Here is a 24,666-nt window from a genome sequence, read left to right as displayed (position 1 = left end):
TGACTTCTGCACCGCTCAGCCAGGCCGCCACGTGGGAGGAAGCGGCGCAAACGGCCTCCCTCTCTCTTCTCCTCCTACTGCCTCACCCTCTCTCTCTATCTCTCTCAGCTCTCAGCCGCCTCCTGCCTCTCTCTCCATCTCTCTCTCTTTCTCTTCTCCTCCTCCCACCTTTCACTCTGTGTTTCTCTTCTCCTCCTCCTGCTGCATCTCTCTCACTCACTCTCTGGCTGTCCTCCGCCTCCTCCATTCTCTTCTCGGTCTCCTCCACATCCTCTGCGTCTACTCCGCTTTCCTCTTTTTGAATCCGGTGCCCTTTCCTGACTTCAGAGACGCATGTTCGTCCAGGCCCTGCCCCCTCCAGCTGTTACCTCTGGGCAGCACTGTTGCCTCCTGCCATGTCACTCGTTGACTTCTGCGCTCCTCAGCCAAGCTGCCGCGTGGGGGCACATGGTGCAAGTGGCCATTTGGGGTCTGCGCTCCCCAGGCAGCACAGGGCTGAACGGCGCAGAAATCAGCCGAGTGCCGCGGTGGGAGGCAACAGCGCCACCCAGAAAGAACAGCCAGCATTTCAGCGTTACAGAGTCACAGACATTGGGCTACTATATATATGATAACTTTCAAAAAATATTGAAAGCTGGTATTTTCTTATACAATTTGGTATCATTCCAGATATTCCAGGGAAGTTATTTACCCCATTCTTCTCATGCTATTAAATGTCATGATGCCACAAGAAACACTCACCCCATTTCAGAAAATATATAAACACTTGCTTAAGCCAGCCCCTATTTAGGACAACATTATGGCATATGCTTAAAGTGGAGCATGTGCTTAGTCAACAAGAAGTCCGGTGGCACCTTAAAGACTACTAGATTTATTCAGGTATAAGCTTTCATGGGCATAAAAGCTTTCTGGGTTTTTGCCCACATAAATCTGATAGTCTTTTAGGAGACACAAGATTCCTGGTTGTTTTACAGACTAACACAGTTACCTCTCTGACACATGTGCTTAATGCAATCCTGAATTGGGACCACTGTCCATTCTCTAAACATTTCTGGCAAGGTAATCTGTTATTTGAAACAATACATCAACATCCCTTTAGATTTCTAATTTCCTACTTTTAATTTAATTTACTGAAATTAATTCATATGCAGGCTTGTAAGAGAATTTTTAAGGACTCCTCTTCATCCTTCTGTTAGTTTAACAGTTTAAGTTAACTTAAGTTTTGTACAGGCCAGTGAGTGTGTGATAGATAAAAAGCAACAAATAAAATGCAGGTTTGGGAATGACAATCTAGCAAGACAAAGCAATGATAGAGTCTTATGTGGCACACAAAATCATTAAAACACATAGATATTAAGAGAACTCTATGGTACTTTTAATTAAAAAATTAGACTTAGAGCATATAAAGTTGTAAAGAACCTACAATCAATAGATCTAAATACACCCCTGCAGTGTTTTCCCAGCACTATTCTACTGGGTTTGGAGTAGTATACAGGCAGTCCCCGAGTTACGCGGATCCGACTTATGTCGGATCCGCACTTACGAACGGGTCTCTCTCGCCCCGGAGCGCGCAGGCAGCGGGACCGCCCAGAGTGCAGCGGTCCCGCCACCTCGACCTCCGGGGCGAGAAAAGCTGCTCCGGGTGCCCGTGGTCTGCTGGGGACCGTCTCCAGCAGACCACGGACACCTGGAGCAAAGCCGGGGAGGCGGAGGGGTCCCGCGCTTCTGAGGCTTTGCTCTGGCTTTGCTGGCGGCTTTGCTCCCGGTGTCCCTGGTCTGCTGGAGATGGTCCCCAGCAGACCAGAGGCACCGGGAGCAAAGCCAGGGAGGTGGAGGGGTCCCGCGCCTCCCCGGCTTTGCCAGAGCAAAGCCTCAGAGGCGCGGGACCCCTCCGCCTCCCCGGCTTTGCTCCCAGTGTCCCTGGTCTGCTGGAGACGGTCCCCAGCAGACCAGAGGCACCGGGAGCAAAGCAGGGGAGGCGGAGGGGACTGCCTGTACAAGGTTTCCTGTGAAAATCATATACAATTACAGGGTGGTACTTATACAAGCTATTTGGTCTTTACTTGACAATTACCTTCATTACTGTGGAAGGATTACACCTAAAAGACTAGCAATCATTTACCTCTGGGAAGAAAGTTCTAAGAGCAAAATGTTTGTAGTCGAGGAAGGGAACTGTTCCAAAATTATCCACCACATCTAACTGATCCATCTGTAGTTCTGCAAATCCTGAAATAACAACCCCTTGGAATGTTAGTTTAAATAACACAAAATTATCTTCACAATTAAAGCTTTCAATATGGTCTTGAAAAGATGTTCTTAAAAGCAATTTTAAGACGATGTATTATTTTTCTAGCTGAATTTCTGTGGCATGGAAATCCATGATTGGATGCATTTTTTTAATCTCCAGTTTTGCTGAAGTACACTGTTACATGTAATGCTATTAGCTTCTACTAAACACCAACATTAACAAGGAACTCGGATATTCACATTACAAACTATTCTATTTCCGTTTAATGGAGCCTATGAAACAAAAGATTTTAAAAATGCGAATCTCTTAAAACAAAAGAAAGCTGTGCAGACCTACCATCACGTATTTTCTTTCGAATGTCCCATTCTAACAGTTCGATTTGTTGACTCATTTTACGAGTTAACTGTTTGGATTTATACCTAGTTACTACGATTGCCACTTTAAAAAAAAGAGAGAAAATTGCATTAGCTACTGAATATTGAAATACAGGCAGTCCCCGGGTTACGTACAAGATAGGGACTGTAGGTTTGTTCTTAAGTTGAATTTGTATGTAAGTTGGAACTGGTACATATTGTAGGGGAAACTCTAGCCAAACATTTCTCCAGAGCTCAGTTTTATTCTCCCACCCCTCACTTCCCTCAGTCCTTTATTCTCAAGCTGAGGTGTCTGCTGAGAAAAGCCGCTCTGCGTCTTCCTGGTCTGCTGGGGGGGGGGGAGCGCTAGCTTCGCGTCTCCCTGGTCTGCTGGGGGGAAGCAGCTAGTGCGGGGTTGCCTCACCCCGTTTGTAAGTAGGGATCCGATGTAAGTCGGATCCATGTAACCCGGGGACTGCCTGTATGCCAAACAAATCTACTTTATATACCAATACTAACAATAAAACATCTAACTGATCCCATCTGTAGTTCTGCAAATCCTGAAATAACAACCCCTTGGAATGTTAGTTTAAATAACACAAAATTATCTTCACAATTAAAGCTTTCAATATGAGCTTGAAAAGATGTTCTCTGCTTCACCTCTTACCACTAATTCTCTGCTTCATCTCTTGCCACACCCTGTTCCTGCTCTGCTCCTCTATAGCTTTAGCCCAGACCTTGGCCTGTACCCAACCTTGTTCCTATCCTGTCCCAGCTTTGCTCCTGCCTCAGAACCAGCCCTGCTCCTGTCTTCCCTGATATCTGGTCATCTGGTTCCAACCGTTGGCACTGACTTCTGACTCCAACTCTGTCTCAACCCTTTTGGACTCTAACGTGTGTTATGGCCTTCGGCCCTAGGTCCTAATTCATATCTTGTCTTAACTCTTGGCTCTTAACTTTGGCTTTCAGACTCCGACCACCAAACCTGACTCCACTAGGCTTGACTGCTTACCCCACAGTCTGCTCACAATAGGATCCCATTGTGCAAGGCATTTTTTATGACATGCTCCTTTTATTTAGATTTCAGATTGATCAGGCTGACTTTTTTTTTTTTAAAACAGATACACTCAAATCTGCATACTAAGCAGAAGCATCTGACAAGACAGTGGGATAGCACTCCTCAAACTTGACTGATTTTACAAGAAAGAAAAATATTTTAAGTTGGCACATGTATTTCCAAATTGCTTAGTTAACACTTGTGAGAGAGGAGAGGTATTGACAACAGTTGCAGTAAAGGCTGAGACATGCCTCTTGCTCCAAAAACATGGCTGAGTAAAGGTATGGCAAAATTAAAATACTGAAAAAATGGTTGGAAAAAATAAACAACTGACCAAACAACCTACAACCAATTAAAGGCAGGAAGTGTCTAAAATGGGATTATATCATAACCATTGTTTGAAGTTAAGCAACTGTCCTGGGAACATTTGTCCTTCGGGAGCTTTGTTTTGACAAGTGGGAAGGCGCTAACTTATGATGTAGGAATATAGGCCCAGATCGCCAGAGGTATATAGGTACCCAACTCCCTCTGATTTCAATGGGAATCAGGCACCTAAAGATCTTTGAGGATTGCGACGGTAGTTCCTAGATCTTGAACGATGCATTTCCTGGAAAAACTGACTACTGAAATAGCCTTGTTACATCTTGTAGTCTGTGAAGATGAACTTCACCAACAAGCAAAAAATCTACCTAACTGTTCCCAGCTGAACCTGGAAAAAATATCAGACTTTCTGTGATCATCCTGTGCAATCCCAGACACTTTTAAGGTATATACAGTAACTATCTCTTTCAGCATAATCAAAAACTAATAATACATAACAGTACTTACCAACAATTACACCCAGTAATAAGATAGGTAGCAAAGTAAGAACATACAAGTACTTGTGCAATGATTTCTTTTCAACTTCCTGCATAAAGTTTCCTAAGCTGACCTAATGGAAAAATATACAGCTGTATTAGTGGACTCCAACTACTGTACTCTATTCCATGTTTGCAAAAGCCACGGTCAATGAATAAAGTAACCTGTCTCTTTAGATGAAGTGATGAACCCAGACCATGTAAATCAATGGGAAGGAAGAAGCAGTTTGGAAATACATGTATAAACTGTTCCAAACGTAACATTTATTGTATCTGATGTTAAACCAAAAGAACAGAACTATCTTGTGGGAAAAAATGTCAAACCACTGACAACAAGCCAAAATGCTGCCATCACTTCTACCTCAAACTAGCCACACTGAAATTAATGTGATATAAGCAAAGGCAGATTTTGGCCTCAGGGCAGCCAAATATCTACACTCACCAGATCACTGCAAACAAAATTGCTGGCATTTTCAAGAGAGTGAAAACAAGCTTTCACAAACCAAAACTGCTCTTTTCATTACAATAGTGATAGAAATGTAGCCGCATTAGTCTGGTGTAGCTGAAACAAAAAACAGGACTATGTAGCACTTTAAAGACTAACAAGATGGTTTATTAGGTGATGAGCTTTCGTGGACCAGACCCACTTCCTCAGATCAAAATAGTAGAAGAAAATTGTCACAACTATATATACCAAAGGATACAATTAAAAAATGAACACATATGAAAAGGCCAAATCAAATTTCAGAACAGAAGGGAGATGGGGGGAGGTAAATGTCAGTGAGCTAATGATATTAGAGGTGATAATTGGGGAAGTATTATCTTACCCATTACAAAGATAGCTTCCCCAATTATCACCTCTAATATCATTAGCTCACAGACATTTACCTCCCCCCCCATCCCCCTTCTGTTCTGAAATTTGATTTGGCCTTTTCATATTTGTTCATTTTTTTAATTGTATCCTTTGGTATATATGGTTGTGACAATTTTATTCCACTTTTCATTACAGATATCCCTCCCTGATTAGCAGAAAGACAATAACAACATCAAATCAACACCAAAGGAAAACAGTTCTGATGGAGGCCTTGCACCAAACCTTGATCCTTTCCTTGCTCTTACAGAGGCTCACAGCTCTCTAGCCCCGCCCCAGCATTCATTATCTCCCATGGGAAATTTCTTCAGCTAATAGAGCTTCACGTTTACAGTTCTACTAAGTGCACACTGAAGGTGGCACAAAGCGTGCACCTTGCCTTCGGCATTGTTTCTGCTCCCGGGAGGCTTGAGGGAGGCCGAACTTAGTCCCATGAGACACTGTGATGAGTTCACAGGCCTTGAAGTTCTCATATAGCTCATCAGAGACACATGGTCTTTCAAGTTCACCTAAACCTGAATGTGTGCAATGTCACAGCAAGATAACCTGTCTGTGAAATATTTTAGGTAAGATATGGTATCATGCTAATTCAGTTTTTAATTATAAAGGATATCTACAATCAGCTAATTAACATCTTGAGACCTATTTTAGAAGCATTAAAAACAAACAATGGTAAATTACTACAGAATTTTTACTCACATAAACTTTCACTGTGGATAACTCAATCTTTCCCAGTTTTTTCCTTTCAGCTTTGCACAGTATAGTACTACGATCTGTGGTTCTGGTAATATTTTGAACTGTGAAGTTTATAGTTTCTAAAACTGCGCCATTCATGTGTGAGAGAGTAACTTTAATCTCATTTTCAGAAATATCTAAGATGTCATTTTTTTTCTGAAGAGAACAATTGAAATAGGAAACTGTTATTAAATGTAGTAAAACTTAAAACTATCACGTGTGAATTTTTGTTTGATATTTTTAAAAACTTACATATAATTTTAATTCCAGATGGGGGTCCATCTCAGTATGGAGTTGATATTCAATAAATACTGGATCAGGATGATATTGTAACTTCATACAAGGTATAAGGACATTTTCCACTTTTAGTGACACATTAACAATTTTAAGACTTTTAAAAGATAGTAAAGCTGGTGATTGGAAACTACATGAACTTTTTCCAGAACATCCAAAGATCTAGGATAAACAGCAAAAGTGTCAGTGCTGAAGTTTTTCAAGAACTTTACAGTGAGAAACTAAGGCTCTCAACGCATTTCAAAATCCTGCAGAAATCACATGGGAAACCGATAAACTTCAAATATAGTGCAAAGACTATTGGTCTTAAATAAATGTTGTTTTCTGTACTGGTCATTTTTGATCTTTTAAGCACCAGTCAGAGTGCCTGCTATGCTCTCCTCTAAGTCTGCATCTATGTTGATGATGAAGAAGATTGCTGCAGTGCAAGGCCTTTCAGGAAGTGAAGAAACAGGAAAACAGAATCTTTAGAACTTTGAGGCCTTGGAGTATTATGCGTGGGAACTAACTATTTTAAACCTTGATTCTGCAAATTTTTTAGTACATACATAATTTTACTGATATGAGTAGTCCAATTGGACTACTCACATGAGTAAAGTTAAGCACGTGTGTAAGCTTTTGAAAGAGCTTAAGAACAAAAGCGATTCCTTTAAAAACACATATTTTGTTATTGCAAAGAAGTTCAAGACTTACAGTAATATCTGTTCTCTGGTCATCTGAAATAATGATACTGTCTGTCACATTAAAATTCCTCCCACAGAGGATTATGTTGCGACCGCCACTATAAAAAGAATTTTTAAAATTGAGGGGTTAATGTTAGTGTTTCCCCACAAATAAATAACATATCTTGTTTTTTGCTGTTTACATTTCAAACTTTTTACTCATGAAGTTACAGTGTATAACATTTTTGCCTTGGTAACAGCAAATAAAATAAAAACAAGTTGCAGGGGTATTTAATTTGTATGACTGATTTCCAATTTTACAAAGTTATGTTTGGAAGCACTTAAAAAGGATACATACATGCCTCTTTCATGGTACAAATCCTGTTTGCTCACAAGAAATCTAGTGCAAGACCCAAATGATCTAATAATGTACAGGTATGTACTACTTCTCAGTTAGTTATACATTTTCCTCCAATCACATAGTAACAATGCATTTACTTGTATAAACCAAGATTGTACTCACTAAGGCCTAATGAAAGAGATCAACCTTGAGCAAGGAACATCAGGCTGTTTTGATGCTCCTGGAGCAACCTAGGACTAGGACAATTCCTGATATCTTTTAGTAGGAGTTGAGGGTGAAGAGCACTTCACAAGAAGCTTCTGGCAATTTGGCCCAAAGACAAGTCAGTGGGGGCATTTTATACATATTAATCAAGGAAGGGGAATTTTCATTTTATGTTCAATTGACTTTCTTTTTTAGATACCTTTAACAAGAGGAAGAAATTCTGCAGCTAGTCTTCAGAAGATGAAGGGGAAATTCACAATGTATGGCCAAAATAAATTAGAGGTGAAAACCAAAATATATTTGTGCTACCCTTGACTTTCATTTTAGATCGCAGTATAGTACCAAGATTTATTTTTCATTTACTATTAAGTAGGGTTAGAAAAATAGTTTTGTACTTTAAAAGAAAACGGATACATTTGTGGTAGTTACAGCGATCATCTTTGCACATCAAATACTGCTTTAATTCAACTCACTGGATATATTCTTTCATGGCTTATAATGAAATGAGTTACATCAGTGATTAACTGGATTATGGGACCAGAACCTTATTTTTTATAAAGAAGTACAGCTTCATTGTAATCTAGTACAGCTATCCCAATTTATATCAACTGAAGACCTGGCAGCCAATTAAGTTTGCTAATATTAACATAACATGACTAAACTTTAAGTCTATAAAAATTAAACAAACAAAAACAAGAATTACCTGGCCCAGGTGATGTTTGGCTCCATTTTAGTACATGATGGCTTAGAGACATAATACACTGTGATTGGTGTTGAACATTTACCCCTATTGGCCTTTATGCATACTCTCTTGGCCTCTTTGCGTCTAGGTGGGAAAGAGAATCTCGCATGTGTGTCATTTAACACCTTGCTGATTGGTATGCTGGAGGAAAAAGAAAAACAATGTAGATGTTTTTGAAGCATTTTAACTACGACGGAGATACTCAACCTGTGACTCTAGAGTTACATGTGCATGTTTAGAGCCCCAAAGGGAAGTTCTTGTAGAATCCCTGAGTCTGATCACAGCACACACGTCATGCAATCCAACTAGCACCAAACAAACTGATAGAAGACCCCATCATCTTTCCATGTTACTATAGGCAGGCCATAAAATGAAGAGATGGAGAGAGGAGAAAATGACTCTCCTAGAAAGAAGTTACTCACTTCGTGCAGTAACGATGGTTCTCTGAGGGACACACATACCAAAGAACCACCATTACTACACGAGCATCCCTATGGATATTCCAGGGCAGGTAACTCCTTAGTAGTGCCCACCACTGGAGGCAGGGACTTTGGAGTGAAACCTGTTAAGGATGATAGCATGTAAGCACTACATTTGTCATCTGCAGCTGATTCCCCCAGGAGGGCATAGTGTTCTTCAGGAATGATGCCCAAGTTACTGCTCTGCAGATTTCTGATATAGGCATTCCCTGGGAGAAGGCAATCGATGAGAAGATCAATCTTGTAGAACACACGCATATTTGCACTGTTGGTAACAAAATATAACGCAGCCTGAGCCTAGTGTTCCCTCTAAGCTGTGTAGCAGCCCAGTTTCTTAGGTGATTAATCATCATGCAGCAGACTGACTATGTGGGGCTGATTAATCACCTGTGAAGCTGTGTTGTTGCGCAGCTTAGAGGGAACACTGGCTGAGACCCCCTGGGGCAGTCTCCAAGCAGAAATTGCTGTACTTTGGATCTATCTGCAACAGAGAGGAAGTGTCTCGGAGATGTTCTGAAAACTCTTGTCCTGTCCAAATAGAAGGCCAGGGCTCTCATGACATTAAGCATAGAACGGATGGCTTCTCTTTTATCCTGATGAGATTTGGGATAAAAGGTTGGAAGCTGAATGTGGAAGTCACCTGGCGAGTGAAGCCTGACCTTGGGAATGAGCCTTCAGAGCCGCCATTTCCCCTATCCTTCCTGCAGAGGTGATGGTGATGAGGAACGCTGTTTTCATAGATGGCGTATGCTTGCCCTTTTAGCATTTGCTTGAGGATCTCACTGTGGATTAGGAAGTCTGGGTTCTGAAAGGAGGTTCATTATGCTCTTGAGAAACCTCTTTGTAGTTGGATGGGGGAAGACTGAGTAATCTACCTGTTGATGGAAGGCTGCAACTCCTCATTTTTGGCCCCACCCCAAAGTCTAGGGGCCCACCACAAAATCTAACTGCCCTTAAGTCTCAAAATAGTTAATCCAAATAGTAAATAGTTAATGGTTACTACAGGCAAGTTGAGCAGGCTCTTTTTTGGCTTTTGTGTGGCCCTCACCTGATTTTTCTGAGGGTCAATGGCCCCTGACAGAAAAAAGCTTCCCTGCTCTTGATCTAGGGCAATCTAGTCTATTTCATTAAGGGTTACACTGTGCAATTCTTATTCACATCGGTGAACAGGCACTCATACAAACAGCCCCACTGAGTACTGCCTAGTCTATGCCCTCCGTTGCCACGCGAGTCTCCAGCAGCAGTGTAAGAACATAAGAACAGCCATACTGGGTCAAACCAAAGGTCTGTCTAGCCCACTATCCTGTCTGCTGACAGTGGCCAATACCAGAGCCCCAGAGGGAGGGAACACAACAGGAAATCCTCACGTGATCCCTCCCGTCACCCATTTCCAGACAATTTCCAGCAGAGTTTGAAGACTGGTTGGGGTTTGTTGGGCTGGATCAAAACATGTCTGAGCCATGCCCCAACTATTTTCTGCCTGCTGCAAAGCACAGAGGGGCAAAGGCAGCCTGGACATGAGATAGGTGAGCTTTCAGAACATCCCTCCCTAGTACTATGGGTTGAACCAGGATCACTTTGGCAGCTCCAGGATCCAGAATGAGAAGTGCAAATTGCCCCACCTGCACACCCAAACCATCCCTTTGTCTGTGCACTGATGTAGGACTGTGTTTCCTCCAGTCTTTTCAGTGAGAGTTGAGAGCTACCGTACCTTATAGGATGTGTTCAGCTAATTAAAAGATACTCCATTCATGTATCAAGGGTGAGGAACCTGAGGCCCAGAGGTCAGATGCAGCCCCTGGCTTGCCTAGATATGGCCTCCGAGGCTCGGGGCTCCTCTCCCAGCCTGCTATTGTGTTCTCCCTCTCCCTCAGACCCCACACCCCAAGCATGCTTCCCAGGAGCCCCCTCCCACACACTGAACCCCTCATTTTGACCCCACCCCAGAGCCTGGAGGGGCACAAAATATACTAGCATGGACCCATCCTAGGCTCTGGTGTGTGAGGGGAATGTGTGATGTGTGGAATGTCTTTCTCCTCCTCAGTCGGGAGGGCCCTCACTTTTGTGCAGTCCTCGACTGATTTTTCTGTGGGTCAGTGACCCCTGACCCCAAAAAAGTTTCCCCACCCCTAACAGGCTACATTTTTCCCTTGAGTATAAGTCAATAAGAGCTGCTTACCTGACTGTGCATCTAAAGACAAAATTTGGCTCTGGGGTATGTGTGTAATTATCACTGCACTAAAAACAGAAACATAAATATCTGTCTCAATTGGACTCACATATCTTGTTTGCAGCCACTGGTTCCAGACAACACCACTGTAATGTTTGATGCTATTGTAAAGTTTCCTCCTGTGATTATCACTTCCTTTTTTCCTAACACTGATATCCATAAAGGTTCTATGGAAGCAATGCTGATAAGCTATTGGAAACAAACAAAATCAGGTAAAAAAAAAACAAGCTATTGAAGAAAGTGTTACGCTTATGCATTTAAAATATTTTAAAATGAATCAGAATAATCTTTCTTGTTAATTGTCACATATTTGAGTCTGATCCTGAGAGGTGCTGAACAACCACAACTCCTTTTCAAGTCGTCTAATTTTAGCAATGTTATATTTGCATTTCTATTGAAATAAAAATTACCAACAGGAAGTGTAATGTAACTTATTGAAAGACATTTGTGACAAATATCCACTTTTAAAAGCAGCTTTATATGTTACTGCTAACAATTCAGAAACAACACAACCAAATGTAACTGTATCCAATGTCTTGAAAATGGTATGGCTGGGTAGAATTCTAGAATGAAAAGACAAGAAACAGGATAAAGCTGGGCTCACTGGATACTTTTTAAAGCCATACACAGACAATTGAGTACTATATAGCCAAATTTAAGGAAAAGGTATTTACGTATGCATCTTCCTGTGTATAAAAATGACAATCCATGTGATGGTATACCAATAGCTTGCTAGTAATGCTGTAAGGAACATGGCCAATTTTAATAATCACACTTCTTTCTGGACTTTTTTTTTTTTTTTACTTACTATTGATACAAAAATAACATTTTCTCTAATGTTTTCAATTTATTTGGTGCATTCGACAGCAGTGTATGTGCAGTTAGCCATATCCACTGTGTAATAATCAGTTAATCAGTTTCCTCTGTGCATTTTTCACACAACAGAGGCAAGAAAAAAAATCTTAGAAAAAAAAAGCTATGTGTTTCAAGCTGGCTGGGACTTTCATGGGTACATGATTTTTAACTATTTGTTTTTTAAGTTAGCTGCATTACAAGTTAAAAATGACCCTTTAGGATTTCGAGTTTGGTGATTATCCAGATTTTTAAATGAGTCTGCTTGTGGGCACACCCATTTGACACATTCTCTTGCCCAGCTTACAGCTTGGTTCAGCGTGGTTACTGAAGTATCAAAAACTTCTACCATGTATTCTCCAGTTCACTTCATGCATGTAGTGAGCTGGATCCTCTGATTCCCTCTCCCCACAGGAACCAACTATCTCCTGGGGACATCTGTTTGGCAGGTCGCACAAGGGGGCTAAGTCAGAGTATCTAAACAAATAGCTCTGGGTTTGTTTCTCAGGAGTTTGCTGAGAAGCAACTCTCTGGATCCACCGCCCTTCCTGGGTGTATTTCCTGACAAAAATACTTTTCAATTAACTGGGCAAATGCATACAGAAACTATACCAACAATACAGCTAACACATAATGTTCATAAATTGTTACAGGCAACTCCAAATACGTCATAGATGCTTGTAAAAATTAAGAGCTCCATACTGTTAGTGCTCCATACTCTGTTTATGGTTGCCCTTTGGTACCTTGGATGCATTCAAAATATCAAGTTCACACTCACTAAAAATCTCTGAAAACAACAAGTAGTCCTGTGCCAACCTTAGGATATGTCTAGACTACAGGTGTTTTTTTTTTTTTTTAAATGGCCTTTTTTCGAAAAAAAACTTCCCCTGCCTCTAGACTGCTGCTCTGTTCTTTTGAAAGTAAATTGAAAGAACGCAGCAGTTTTTTTGACCACAGAAAACCTCGTTTTACAAGGAATAACGCCTTTTTTCAATAGTGCTCTTTTGAAAAAAGGTGCTATGTAATGCAAACTGCTTTTTCGAAAGAGAGCATCCAGACCGCCTGGGTGCTCTCTTTCGAAAAAGTGACTTGCTTTTTCGAAAGTACTGGTTGTAGTCTATATGCTCTTTTTTGAAAGAGGCTTGCAGTCTAGACATAGCCTTAGTGACTAACAAAAATATATATAATATCATGAGCTATCGAGGGCAAATAACACTTTTTCAAGCTTATCTGAAGAAATGGGTTTTGTCCACAAAAGGTCAAGATACTACATATTACATATAAATATTTGTTAGTCTCTAAGGTGTGACAGGATCACTCATAGTTTTTAAAGTTACAGACTAACACAGCTAACCCTCTAAGACATTTTAAACATCTCTGAAGAGTTAAGATCACTCCACCCCCTGCAATGTAATTAACTGTGCTGCTGGCAATAGTAGGGATGTCACCATAAGAAGCAGACACAAAGAACAGCTAAGAGCATGAGCCACCGTTTTTGTGCTGTGGTTAGTTCCACAGATTTGAATTGCAGCATTTACCTGCCTGAACTCCAGCTATATGCACTGTGTCATGGGTAGCCGTGATGAATGGTTATGTGATTAGTTGGGGCAGGCTGGCATAAACATTACTGTGTAGAAGGAGATGTGTACAGGTGGTGTCAGGTATTCCTCATTACAGCACTGCATTCCCTCAGGCCGTAGTGTCCAATACGCTAGCTGCTAGCCACAAGTGGCTATTTGGCTGGTTGAGTGTGGCTAGTTTGCTACAGTAGCACTATAGTGGCTACTGCTTCAGAACTGGTTAGACACCACAGCCCTAGGCTGTGTCAGGAGCAGTGCCAAGGGTCTTCTTCTCACTAGGTCCTTGGCCACAGAATGCACTCTCTTGCCTGCCTTTGTTGCCTCTACAAAGTCTGAATCTGAAAATGACATGAACAGCTCATGTTGGGGGGAAAAGCAGTGGATGTGTATCAGAAAACCTGGGACCCAATGAGCCAGCAACTTGCTTTCCTCTGATCAATTTGAGTCTCATTATTCAGGAAATAGATGAAGCCACGAGTCATGGATTTTAAAGCACACTGGGTATGTCTACACTACCCTCCTAGTTCGAACTAGGAGGGTAATGTATGCATACCGCACTTGCTAATGAAGCCCGGGATTTGAATTTCCCGGGCTTCATTAGCATAAGCGGGGAGCCGCCATTTTTAAATCCCCGCTGCTTCGAACCCCGTGTAGCGCGGCTACACGGGGCTCAAACTAGGTAGTTCGGACTAGGGTGCCTATTCCGAACTACCGGTACACCTCGTTTCACGAGGAGTACCGGTAGTTCGGAATAGGACCCTAGTCCGAACTACCTAGTTCGAGCCCCGTGTAGCCGCGCTACACGGGGTTCGAAGCAGCGGGGATTTAAAAATGGCGGCTCCCCGCTTATGCTAATGAAGCCCGGGAAATTCAAATCCCGGGCTTCATTAGCAAGTGCGGTATGCATACATTACCCCGCTAGTTCGAACTAGCGGGGTAGTGTAGACATACCCACTGAATAGTCACCTTTTAAACACTGACTTCTACCTTTAAATATAATGCAGGGCCTTATTCTCCATCACTCTGTTCCTGAACTGTGTGTACATCAGAGGATGGGAGGCAGGGAACCTCTGGTGCTTTAAAGCTATGACACATCCCATATTTAGGGTCTTCAACACAGGCCTGTCTCACCTCTAAAGTAAGACAACAGTTTCAGGGGTGCTTTAATTTCCACCCTGAATACCTGGGTCCCCTACAAGCCCTGGGAAGCAGAGAAGAATTACAGAGCAGTAGATTCTGGCATACCCGCAACATGTCAACAACCAACACTCTACACCTGGGAGTGGAAGCCGAGCGAGTGTAAAGCTCTTATGCCAGCTCTGCCTTGGCTAGGAAGGCCCTCTTCACAGGGAACAACCTCAGGGGGTCATTTCCATCCCAGTGAGATCCTTCACCTTGCCAGAGCACCATAAAAGGTCATTCACAGAACAGAGTAACAAGTCCCATTAGCAAGGAGGATTGCTCTAAGCTAGGGATGAGGAACAGATTTTTTTTTTGGAGGGGGGGGTGGCAGAGTCAGGGACCAATGGCCCACTGAAAAATCAATTGAGGGCTGCACACAAATGAGAAGCAACAAAAAAAACCAACCAAACAAACAAACAAAAAAACCCTCACTGAGACAGCCCCCAACGGAAAAGGAGAAAGACATTCTCCACATTCCCCTCACACACCAGAGCCTGGGTGTGTGTGTGTGGGAGGGGAGAGGGATTGGAGGAGGGAAGGTGTCCAGGAGCACCAGCGAAGGCTGCCCTGGAGCCTCAGGGGCCAGATCCAGGCAAGCCAGGGATTGCATTAGGCCGCCAGGCCTTAGGTTCCTCACCCCTGTTCTAAGCTTCATTTTACTGCCAACATATACGAAAGAGGGTACAAGTTCAGCAACGAAAAGGAGCTCATAGTAGAGGCATGTTGGGTACTTAATTTAAATGATATCTACTTGTTAATAAGAAATAATCAACAGAAAGATGCTTAAAGTTTCACTGCAAAAAATGCTTTTCCTGGGCTAAATGGCATTAGCTTCCTCACTGAACACAAAATCAAAGTTTTAGTGCTGATATTCAGAGCTCTGACCAGTGCTGACCCAAGATACTTGGGCAACTGTCTTGCTACGTGACTGCTGACTGCCCACAACACCTGAGTTCCTTAGGAACAATGAAACTATGATCTCATGACTGTGGGAGAGGCAGATGTGTCAGCAGCCAGCCAATGTCTAGATCACACACTTCTGCATCACAGCACCACAGCTATATTCCCCACTTGAACATGCAAAACTCATTTCTTCAATGTGGCTGAATGAGAAATTGCCACCAATAACAGGGAGAACAGAAAAGAAACATGTGACATTTTAAAACATTTGTAAGGCACACAGCTACCGCACTGATAAATGTAGTATAAATGCTCAGAAAGATATATAAAGAAAGGGAGCTTGCGGTCAGAGCCGCAGGACTTGGAGATGTTAGGCCATATCTTTAGCCGGTGTAAATCTGCACATGGTCACAGATTTTGATGGAGTTACTCCGATTTACACCAGTGGTTACCTGGCCCACTCTAATCCAAATGGCATATCATCTCAACTAGTGCTGAGGGAAGCATCCTGGGAAAAAGGCTTTTATTGCAACTTGGAAGGTGTAGACAACATTGCCCCATTATAGACCAGCTAGTTCATAGGCACAGTTCCCTCCCTCAGCTCACTAGATACCTTTCAGAGAAGTACTAGCCATCCTTACTCTACCCTTGCAGCCCAGTACCCTGCAGCCAAATTATGACCGTGTCCTGTATGGATCAACAATGGGTAGAGGTTTTCAGGTGACCGATCCTCCTTTCTAGAGCTTCTATGCAAGCAGTGTTCCCTGTAAGCTGAGCAGTTGGGCAGCCACGCAGGAGAGATTCAAATGCCGCCCAGCTGATTAACAGAGATCCCACAGCCGGCAGCGTGTGTTTCTACTAGTGGTACACATCTGCACATTCCTTGGTGCATGTAACAAAAATTATTCTACCCCTGATGCAAACAATTAGAGGGAACACTGTGTGCAAGTCCAACTATTATTTGACCCTAGAGTTCTAAAGACAAAATAAAAATGTCAGAACTTCAGGATAAGAAAAAGCAAGATCTCAACTGCATTTTTAAAGCCCTTGAATGCTCTGAGTTTAAAACACTATCTGCCTTTCTATGGCTTTTAATGCTTCAACAGCTTTGTCCATAACTGTGTCTCCAAGATAAGGCATGTGGGGCAAATTAATGCACTTGGAAACAAGGCATAGAGGAGCTTGCTCTTTTCTCTCTGGAGTGTTAGCATTCTATGCACACATCAATTCTGCAGTAGTAATGTTCAGAAGTGCACATACTACAGTCCCATTTTCCTGTTTGAAAAACAAAAGTAATAATATTTTGTTCAAAATATTAACATCAAGCATTGCAGCTGGACTGAGAGGGTAACTCATTTTATTGTGTAAGGAATTAGGCAGACATATCAGAGAAGTAAAGACAAGAATGCTATATTCCCCCTTAGCATCTATTTATTGCAGCCATCCTAACTCGTAGAAAATGAGAAACCAAGTAGATAATAATATTCTGTTTGCCTACAGCAAATCACCAGACCACTGGTAGCTAAGATAAGTAGCACTAACTGAGATTATTGAAATTTATCAAACATTTTGTTTTGAGCCATCAAGAAAGCGAGAACGATCTTGTGGTTAAGGTATTTAGGCCACTAGTTTCCGGTTCTGTCACAGAATCCTTGTGTGACTTTGCACAGATCATTTGATCTCTTTTTGATCTCACTTCACTATTTGTAGAATACATCTGGTCATACTTCCAACTCCCCTTTGTCTAGGTACGTTGCATGCTGTTTAAGTGAAATACTCACTCATTCTAGGTATATTTACAACACAATAACAGGGAGGAGACTGAATCCTCACTGGAGCCACTCAGTGCTATTTAATATAAATACAAATAATAATCAACAAACTCGTGCAATAATTCTATACCCAATTAATTATAACTACCCTTGCCTTCCTTCCAACCTTTTTCTCCTTTTATATGAGCTTTCTCCCCGATCAATGTGGGCAATTTGTGCATCATTTAAATCAGTCTCAAAATGGCAGCTAACCTTTGACATCTGTGTAGTAGCTTCCATTGGGGAATCAGTGGTGGCTGGCACATTCCCTTGTTTGTCAAACCCATGACAATCATCCTGAAAAATTCAAAACATTCTGTCACATTAAAACGAATATGAAACGTACATTTGCTCAAATTTAAAAAAAAAAAGGTACCACAGAAAATGTTATGTTCTGTAAATCCAAAGCATTGTACCTGATCTTGCCCAGAATCATCAGGCTTACAGGCAGCAAAGGGAGAGAGATGCTTTACTGTACACAAGGTGCAATTACCGGTGTAGATACATTTTTGGCAACTGGCAATATATAAAACAGATAGTTTGCATCAAATATAGGGATCAAGCAAATAGGTTAAGAAATACATTTGTGAACATAAAATTTCAAGTTATGCAAAGAAGTACAAACCTAACAACACTGTGAATCTGTAAACTATATTAAAACGAGCAAAACACTTACATTATAATCTCCATAGGTCCAGCATTCTACCCACCAAGGAGAATGAAGAGAGGCTCCCTGCAACTCCTCCATATCCCAGTTTACCCAATCAATGTTGATTGGAATCTGGCCCTTAGATTGCAGGGAACTTCCTTACCAGATAGTTTTCTCATTTTGAGGGCATGCTAAGTGATTAACAGAATCATAGCTCAGCAGTTGAGAGTGAGATTTATGAGAAATGTGAAGGAAAGAGAAAATGTTGGGTTGCATTTAGCTGTAGCCTTTTGAAGTTCCTTACGGGCAGGAAGGGCACAGGTTTCCTCCTCCCCTATCCCACATCAATATACCAGCTATCACAGGTAAGGGCCAGTATCAGAGAATTATCCATCCTCCAGAAATGAGAGGCTGTTCCTGGAACAAGGCAGAGTGTGAATGTCTTCATAAGTGTTCATCATTTAACTCCTCCACAGGAGAGGGGTAGGCTCCAAAATGGAATACCATAGTTAGCCAGCACATATGCCAGTCTGACTATTCTGATGTTTATTACAGTCAGAAAAGAGAAAAAAGTGTTAATTAAGAAGTACAGGAACACTGGACATAAAACTGAAAGGGACTGCCTTGCATCATTAAATCCAGTCCCCTGCTATCACAGGCAACCCTGTCACATATATATATAATCTTGTTCATAATATACCCACATCCTGTGTGAGTAACTCCTACTGCTTTCAGTAAGACTATATCTACACTACAAGGTTTTTGCGCAAAAACTGGCAGAGCGTCCACACCTCAAGCACGTTTTTGCTCAAAAAAACCCAAACAAACAGTAAATGGGCAGGACAGAGGGCTTTTGCCCCACGAGAAATAACTCCTTTTTGCGCTACATCTCTTGCCCAAAAAGGTGTGTGTGGACACTCCACAGGGATTTCTTGCACAAAAAGAGTCTATCACAAAAAGCACAGGTGCTTTGATGGCCATTCTTGTGCAAGAACGTCCATGCAGTGTGGACGCTGTCTTGCGCAAAAGCACATTGCTTTTGCCATGCACTTTTGAGGTATGGATGCACTTTTGCGCAAGAAGTTTTTTGCGGAAGATCTCTTCTGCAAAAAACTTCTTGTGCAATACCCCTGCAGTGTAGACAAAGCCCATGAGTTCTCAGTGCAAAATGGGCACAGAATACATATGTTCCTAAACAATGGTTGTGTACATATAAGTGCTCCTCAGGTTTCGATATTACTATTATTTCATTAAGTGTTACTTTCTGTTGTTAACATCCCATCAAATGGCATCCCTCTTAGAAGCAAACTCCATAAGATGAACTTCACACACTTTTCTGGATCTTTTGTCTCCGTCCATTCATGTTAGACCACAGGAGGGAACTACATGGCCCTTAGTCCTTACACAGGCAAAATGTCTGCTGATTTCCAAGTGACAGCCTTTATTATTTCAGTGGGATTTAGCATTGTTGTAACAACTCTTCAATAGCTGCCAGGGTCTTATAAGCTCAAATGATAAAAAGAGATATTTCTTAAAACAGACACAACGTGAAAGCAACTTTATAAAGCCACAAAAGAGAGGGGAGGAAAAAGACAAGGGGATTTCTTGGCCTCTGGTAAAGTATCTCCCTTTTTAAACACTTAGAATAATAAGATGAACACACCACAGATATGCAGCCCTTCACAAACATACTTAGAAAATAAATTCTTACTTTTTCAACTGGAATGTTTCTGACAAATTCCAAGAATCAAAGATGAATGTCACTTCAACAGCTGGAATAGATGAAAAGAATTATCTATATTAGATGTATGCTGGTTACCTTTCTACAAAAAAATAACTGAATATTCATTGACAATCTTAGCAGCCAATTACAACAAGCTGCATCCTGATTGGTATGTTCGTCTTCTCTTTCCCCCTCCTTTCCTCTAACACACACACTTTTGTTTTATATAACAACATTTTGTTTTTCTACAGCACCTTCCATCCAAAATTCTCAAAGCACTTCACACTTTCCTGATTTAAGCTTGACATCAATCCTGTGAGGTAGAAAGGCAATATTACCTTCATGCTAACAGATGAGGCAACTCCCACAGAGAAACTGACTTCCCCAAGCTTACATAATATGTCTGTAGCAAAATCAGCGTTTCCCAACTTCCAATCTTGTGCTTTAACCACCAGACAGGTGGTTCTCTTCACAACCAATACTTGGTCTCACTCTGGTTTCAACCCCCTCTACAGACTGTGCTGGTTTCAACCCCCTCTACAGACTGTGTTTATTAGGTGATGAGCTTTCGTGGGCCAGACCCACTTCCTCAGACCCACTTTCGTCTGGCCCACAAAAGCTCATCACCTAATAAACCATCTTGTTAATCTTTAAAGTGCTACATAGTTCTGTCTTTAATTGGTCATAATTCACCATTCATTGATAACTGCTTGAATGGAGGGAAGGGAAATAATTAAGGAAAGATATTTTGCTGCTTCTGGTGGAATTTCTTTAAACTACAAAAAACAAAGTACTTTTACACCTGGCTGTGGAAAAACAGCTGTTAGTCTCAGGATGAGCTGGATTGAGTGCAAGAAGAACAATCTGCTTTTTGAATGCATCAGATTGCATTGAGTAATACAAGTTGAACTTCTCGGCTATGTCTACACTGCACCCGTTTGGCACAAGAAATATGTAAATGAGGCTCTGTTTTGACTCAAGAGGCTTTTGAGCAAAAAGGAGCCATCTACAGGGCTCCTTTTTGTGCAAAACTTCCGCATTTTTTCAGGAAGAACGTCTCCTGCGTAAAAGCCTCTTGCACAAAAACAGAGTCTCATTAATTATGCAAATGAGGCATGGCGATATTCCAACCCTTGCCTCATTTGCATATTTTTTGCACAAAACAGGCGCAGTCTAGACATAGCCCTCTAGTCTGGCATCCTGGGGACTTGACTGGTGCTGAACCAGAGAATCTGCTGAACCACAGATGGTCAATACTGTGTAGCAGCATTACCAATACTTCCACTGCTTACTGAGCTCTTAGAAGACATTTAGTGATAAATTAGAGCTAAAGAACAGTACAGAATACTGAGAACCAGGACTGGTAGACTGAAATAAACTTTGTGGAATTGTGGGAAACTTGGCCACATCCATGACAAATGCCACATCTTAACCTCGTGGCATAGCGAGGGAAGGCAGGGTGAGGGGGGAGAGTTGCTCCTGGGTGCCACTCTAGGGGATGCCAATTTAGTCCCTTCTGCTCCCCGTGTCATCCCTCGGATTGCCTGCTCCTCCTCCACCTGCTACCGCCAGCTGGAGCCTCTTCCCCGCTTCTCTGCCCCCAGCTCAACCGTCCTCCATTTCTGTTGGTGGGTTAGTGCATGCTAGGCCTAGCCCCAGACCGGAGGGAAGACACGATACAGTCTTGGGCTCAGCTGTGTGCCAGGTTTGGGGCCCTGCCATGTGATGGGGCGGGGGGGGGGGGGGGAAGGAAGGACACATAACACCTTCGCTATGCCTCTGGACAAATGGACCTAAAATTATGCTGGACCACGGATGTTGTTGGACCAGAGAGTAGTGGACTAGAAAGGTTCAACCTGTAGTTGTTTTCATAACATTTTCCCAGGTCAGAAGATCACAGGAGTCTCTCAAAGGCCCTGTCTCTCAAGGTGAGGGCAATGTAATACCAAGTAATGTGTACTTTTCAACATATTTGCCACACTCATGGTTTATTAGTAACTGCTCTGTAGCAGGAGTCATAACTAGTAACACGGCAGTGGCACCTACGGGCTCTAGTTGAGTTCAGGGCCCCTTTTGTGTGAGGAATTATACAAACACACACTAAGCAACAGAAACTTCCCCCAGAAAAAAGAGAGGAAAAAGTGACAAATTCTACTACTGTGCTAACATAGCTCATGGGAAGAAGAAGTGAGCTGTGCCCTCAAAAGCTCATGAAACCATCTATGTTTTTTGTTAATCTCTAAGGTGCTGCAGGACTATTTGTTGTTGTTTTAAGTTTTTTCAATTACTGAATAACATTGCTACCCCTCTGAAACTTATGGCTCATGGGAGTGGGTCAATAATAAGCATTATAAAAGTTCCTAATATATTTATGACAGTACTTGTATTTTTAAAAGTCCATGAATATGTATTTACAAAGGAACACAACTCCATCTGTACAGAGCTCTTTGTGGGGTTGGAGTCCACAATAAAATAAAAAATGTTCATAAATTAAAGCGGAGGTTTCATTTATCCCTTTACAAGTGAGGATCTGATCTATGCATCTCTAAGGCTACAATGCCTAAGAAAAGAGAAAAAGTTAATGCTGGAGTTAGAGCAGCTACTTTAAACTTCCTTATCTCACGTTTTTATCAAACTCTCAGTACTATTTAAAGATGTTTTATTTTTGTGTTGACTCATATGACTGCACCTTTGCCTTTCATTTGTTTTAGAGCGCTCTTTTTTGTTTCCACCAATAGTTTCTAGTGGAATAAAAAACCCCGATGAAACAGATCTTTAAAAGATCCATATGTATCCACACAGATCCATGAAAATTGTACAGGAAAAAAATGTTACTAACTGAACAGAAACAGGTTTCATAGATTACCTTCTGAACTATCTTGGGACTGAATCCTGAATTCCAGAAAGTGAATTTCAAACCTGTAATAATTCGCAGCCTCATTCTAAGACTTACACTCATCTTGTCAGGAAACATTCCACAGGACCTATATACTCTAGCAGAATTATTCAGATTTCTAATACTCAGAACTAAGTGCTTGTGAACAAAGCCATGGACTAAGCATTACTGCAGAATGATGCAATAAATAATGAATGAAATCAATAACAGATTTGTTCACAGTCAATTCATTGTCATTTGCAGGCAATTTATAAACACACAGAGGGAAAAAATTGTCAAATAAATTATTCTTTATAATTATTCACTATTTAACCCTGTTTTTTTCTATAATCTACAGGTGATAAATGTACTGGACATGTATTAAAACACTTGTTTCCTACAAGCAGTTAAACCAGTCCGAAAATGTTTACTAATGTTAAACTATAATTCAGATATGCATACTCATTTTTCTCTCATTTTACACGATAAGAGTAGTAAAAGACAATTTTTTCTCTCCCACGTGAGATCAGAATTTGATTCTTAACCACTAATTCACATTAGTTTTCAACATCTTTTGCCAGTAGCCTCCAAAGCTGTTTTCCAATAAAAAGTTAAGAGATTTTATGAGTGGGTTTTCACCACACATTTCATAAGTATAGACAAAATCAACCCTGCCTTCAGTTTAATTCAGATTAAAGTCAATAGGACAGAATTGAGCCCAAAGCAAGTATAATCATGAATGTATGTCTGATGACAGCTATCCGCCATAGCAGGGGCTGCACCAAGGACTTCCAGAGCTAAAAAAACTGAACTAGTACAACCTGAGCTAAGGAGTCAAGACTTAGGAGATGGCAGCTGATACAACTCAATTCTCTGCAGATTGGCACAGAAGGGAAGCTGTAACATCTTCAGTACAGGGTTACACGTTAATAACAAGAAAATGATCAAATACACCCTAATATGTTCAAATTACTTGCCAAAATAAGAATCAAGTGTTTTTCATATAAAAATCCTGAATACAATGTACGAGCTTCATTTCTGCTCTCTGGTCATGTATTCACAGTTAGCTTTAAACAGCAGTAAAGAATAATGAATGATAAGGATGCTACACAAACATACCGGTCTCACTTAAGGCTGCATTATTTAGCTCACATGAACAGTTCATGATTTGTGGCTTTTCCTTCTTACAAAGCACTTGGTTTGTTTTTATATTTTTCACAATACAAACTAGGTGGTTTATGGAGTGTGTTGAAACATCTCCAACTGCTGTCACAACGATCTAAAATAAGTAAAAATACAACTGATTACTTGCAGTATTTATTAAATTGCCTTCCTACCTTCACACAAGTTCAAATTATATAAAGTGCAAAACACCAAAAACAAAAACAAAAAAACCAAACAAGAACCACACATCCTAGCATGTCAGAAGCAGACAGGTTCATCAGAGGTCTATCAAAGCAGGGAAGGATACAAAAAATGATGTAGATGAGAGCTATTACCCTTCTGAAATGTTATTATCAGAGATGTGTGAATAAGGAGCAAAATTATTTGTTATTGTTTTGACAAGTGTTTAACTGAATTCTGTTTTGACCATATTATGCTCTTTTAGATTTCCCTTTCACAAACATCTGTGCAGGTCTATACAAATGTTCATAGAAAATTAATTTTAGATCTATATCCAAAATGCATTTAATTACAACACAATCTGTTTTGTACTGAATTTGGTGGAAGTAATTTAATTAATGTTAGCTCATGCAATCAAGAACCAAATGGATATCATGCAAATTAAGTGGTCAATCACATAGCTTAAAAAGTGAACACTCAAAGCAATACTTGTAGTGAACAGATAGGGTATGGCTAACCTACATCCCTCTGTCGAAAGAGGGATGTAAATTAGGCAAATCAAAAGTGCAAATGAAGCGGGAATTTAAATATCCTGCACTTTATTTGCATAATCACATCACAGCAGTCTTTCGAAAAAGGGTATTTCAAAAGTGAAAG

General features: G+C 41.1%; 1 protein-coding gene across 2 annotated transcripts in view; it reads right to left on the bottom strand.

The window, feature by feature from the left end:
- The window catches only part of PLXNC1 (plexin C1), an 85,891-nt gene that overhangs the window by 27,661 nt on the left and 33,564 nt on the right, over positions 1–24,666 (bottom strand). For both annotated transcript variants that reach the window (XM_075933330.2, XM_075933333.2), the window contains exons 6-17: positions 23,785–23,944; positions 19,779–19,839; positions 17,835–17,934; positions 17,632–17,715; positions 11,143–11,282; positions 8,346–8,525; positions 7,109–7,196; positions 6,374–6,577; positions 6,086–6,277; positions 4,487–4,589; positions 2,585–2,686; positions 2,123–2,226 (exon numbers count right to left, since the gene is read on the bottom strand). In XM_075933330.2, coding sequence (XP_075789445.2) covers positions 2,123–2,226; positions 2,585–2,686; positions 4,487–4,589; positions 6,086–6,277; positions 6,374–6,577; positions 7,109–7,196; positions 8,346–8,525; positions 11,143–11,282; positions 17,632–17,715; positions 17,835–17,934; positions 19,779–19,839; positions 23,785–23,944 — 1,518 coding nt within the window. The remainder of the gene's footprint in view (positions 1–2,122; positions 2,227–2,584; positions 2,687–4,486; positions 4,590–6,085; positions 6,278–6,373; positions 6,578–7,108; positions 7,197–8,345; positions 8,526–11,142; positions 11,283–17,631; positions 17,716–17,834; positions 17,935–19,778; positions 19,840–23,784; positions 23,945–24,666) is intronic.

The sequence above is a fragment of the Pelodiscus sinensis genome, chromosome 1 (genome assembly GCF_052426305.1).
Source record: "Pelodiscus sinensis isolate ZL-2025 chromosome 1, ASM5242630v1, whole genome shotgun sequence".
In the NCBI taxonomy this organism is placed as follows: Eukaryota; Metazoa; Chordata; order Testudines; family Trionychidae; genus Pelodiscus; species Pelodiscus sinensis.
The sequence above is the reverse complement of the archived record's forward strand: the minus strand, read 5'-3'. Positions and strand labels throughout refer to the sequence as shown.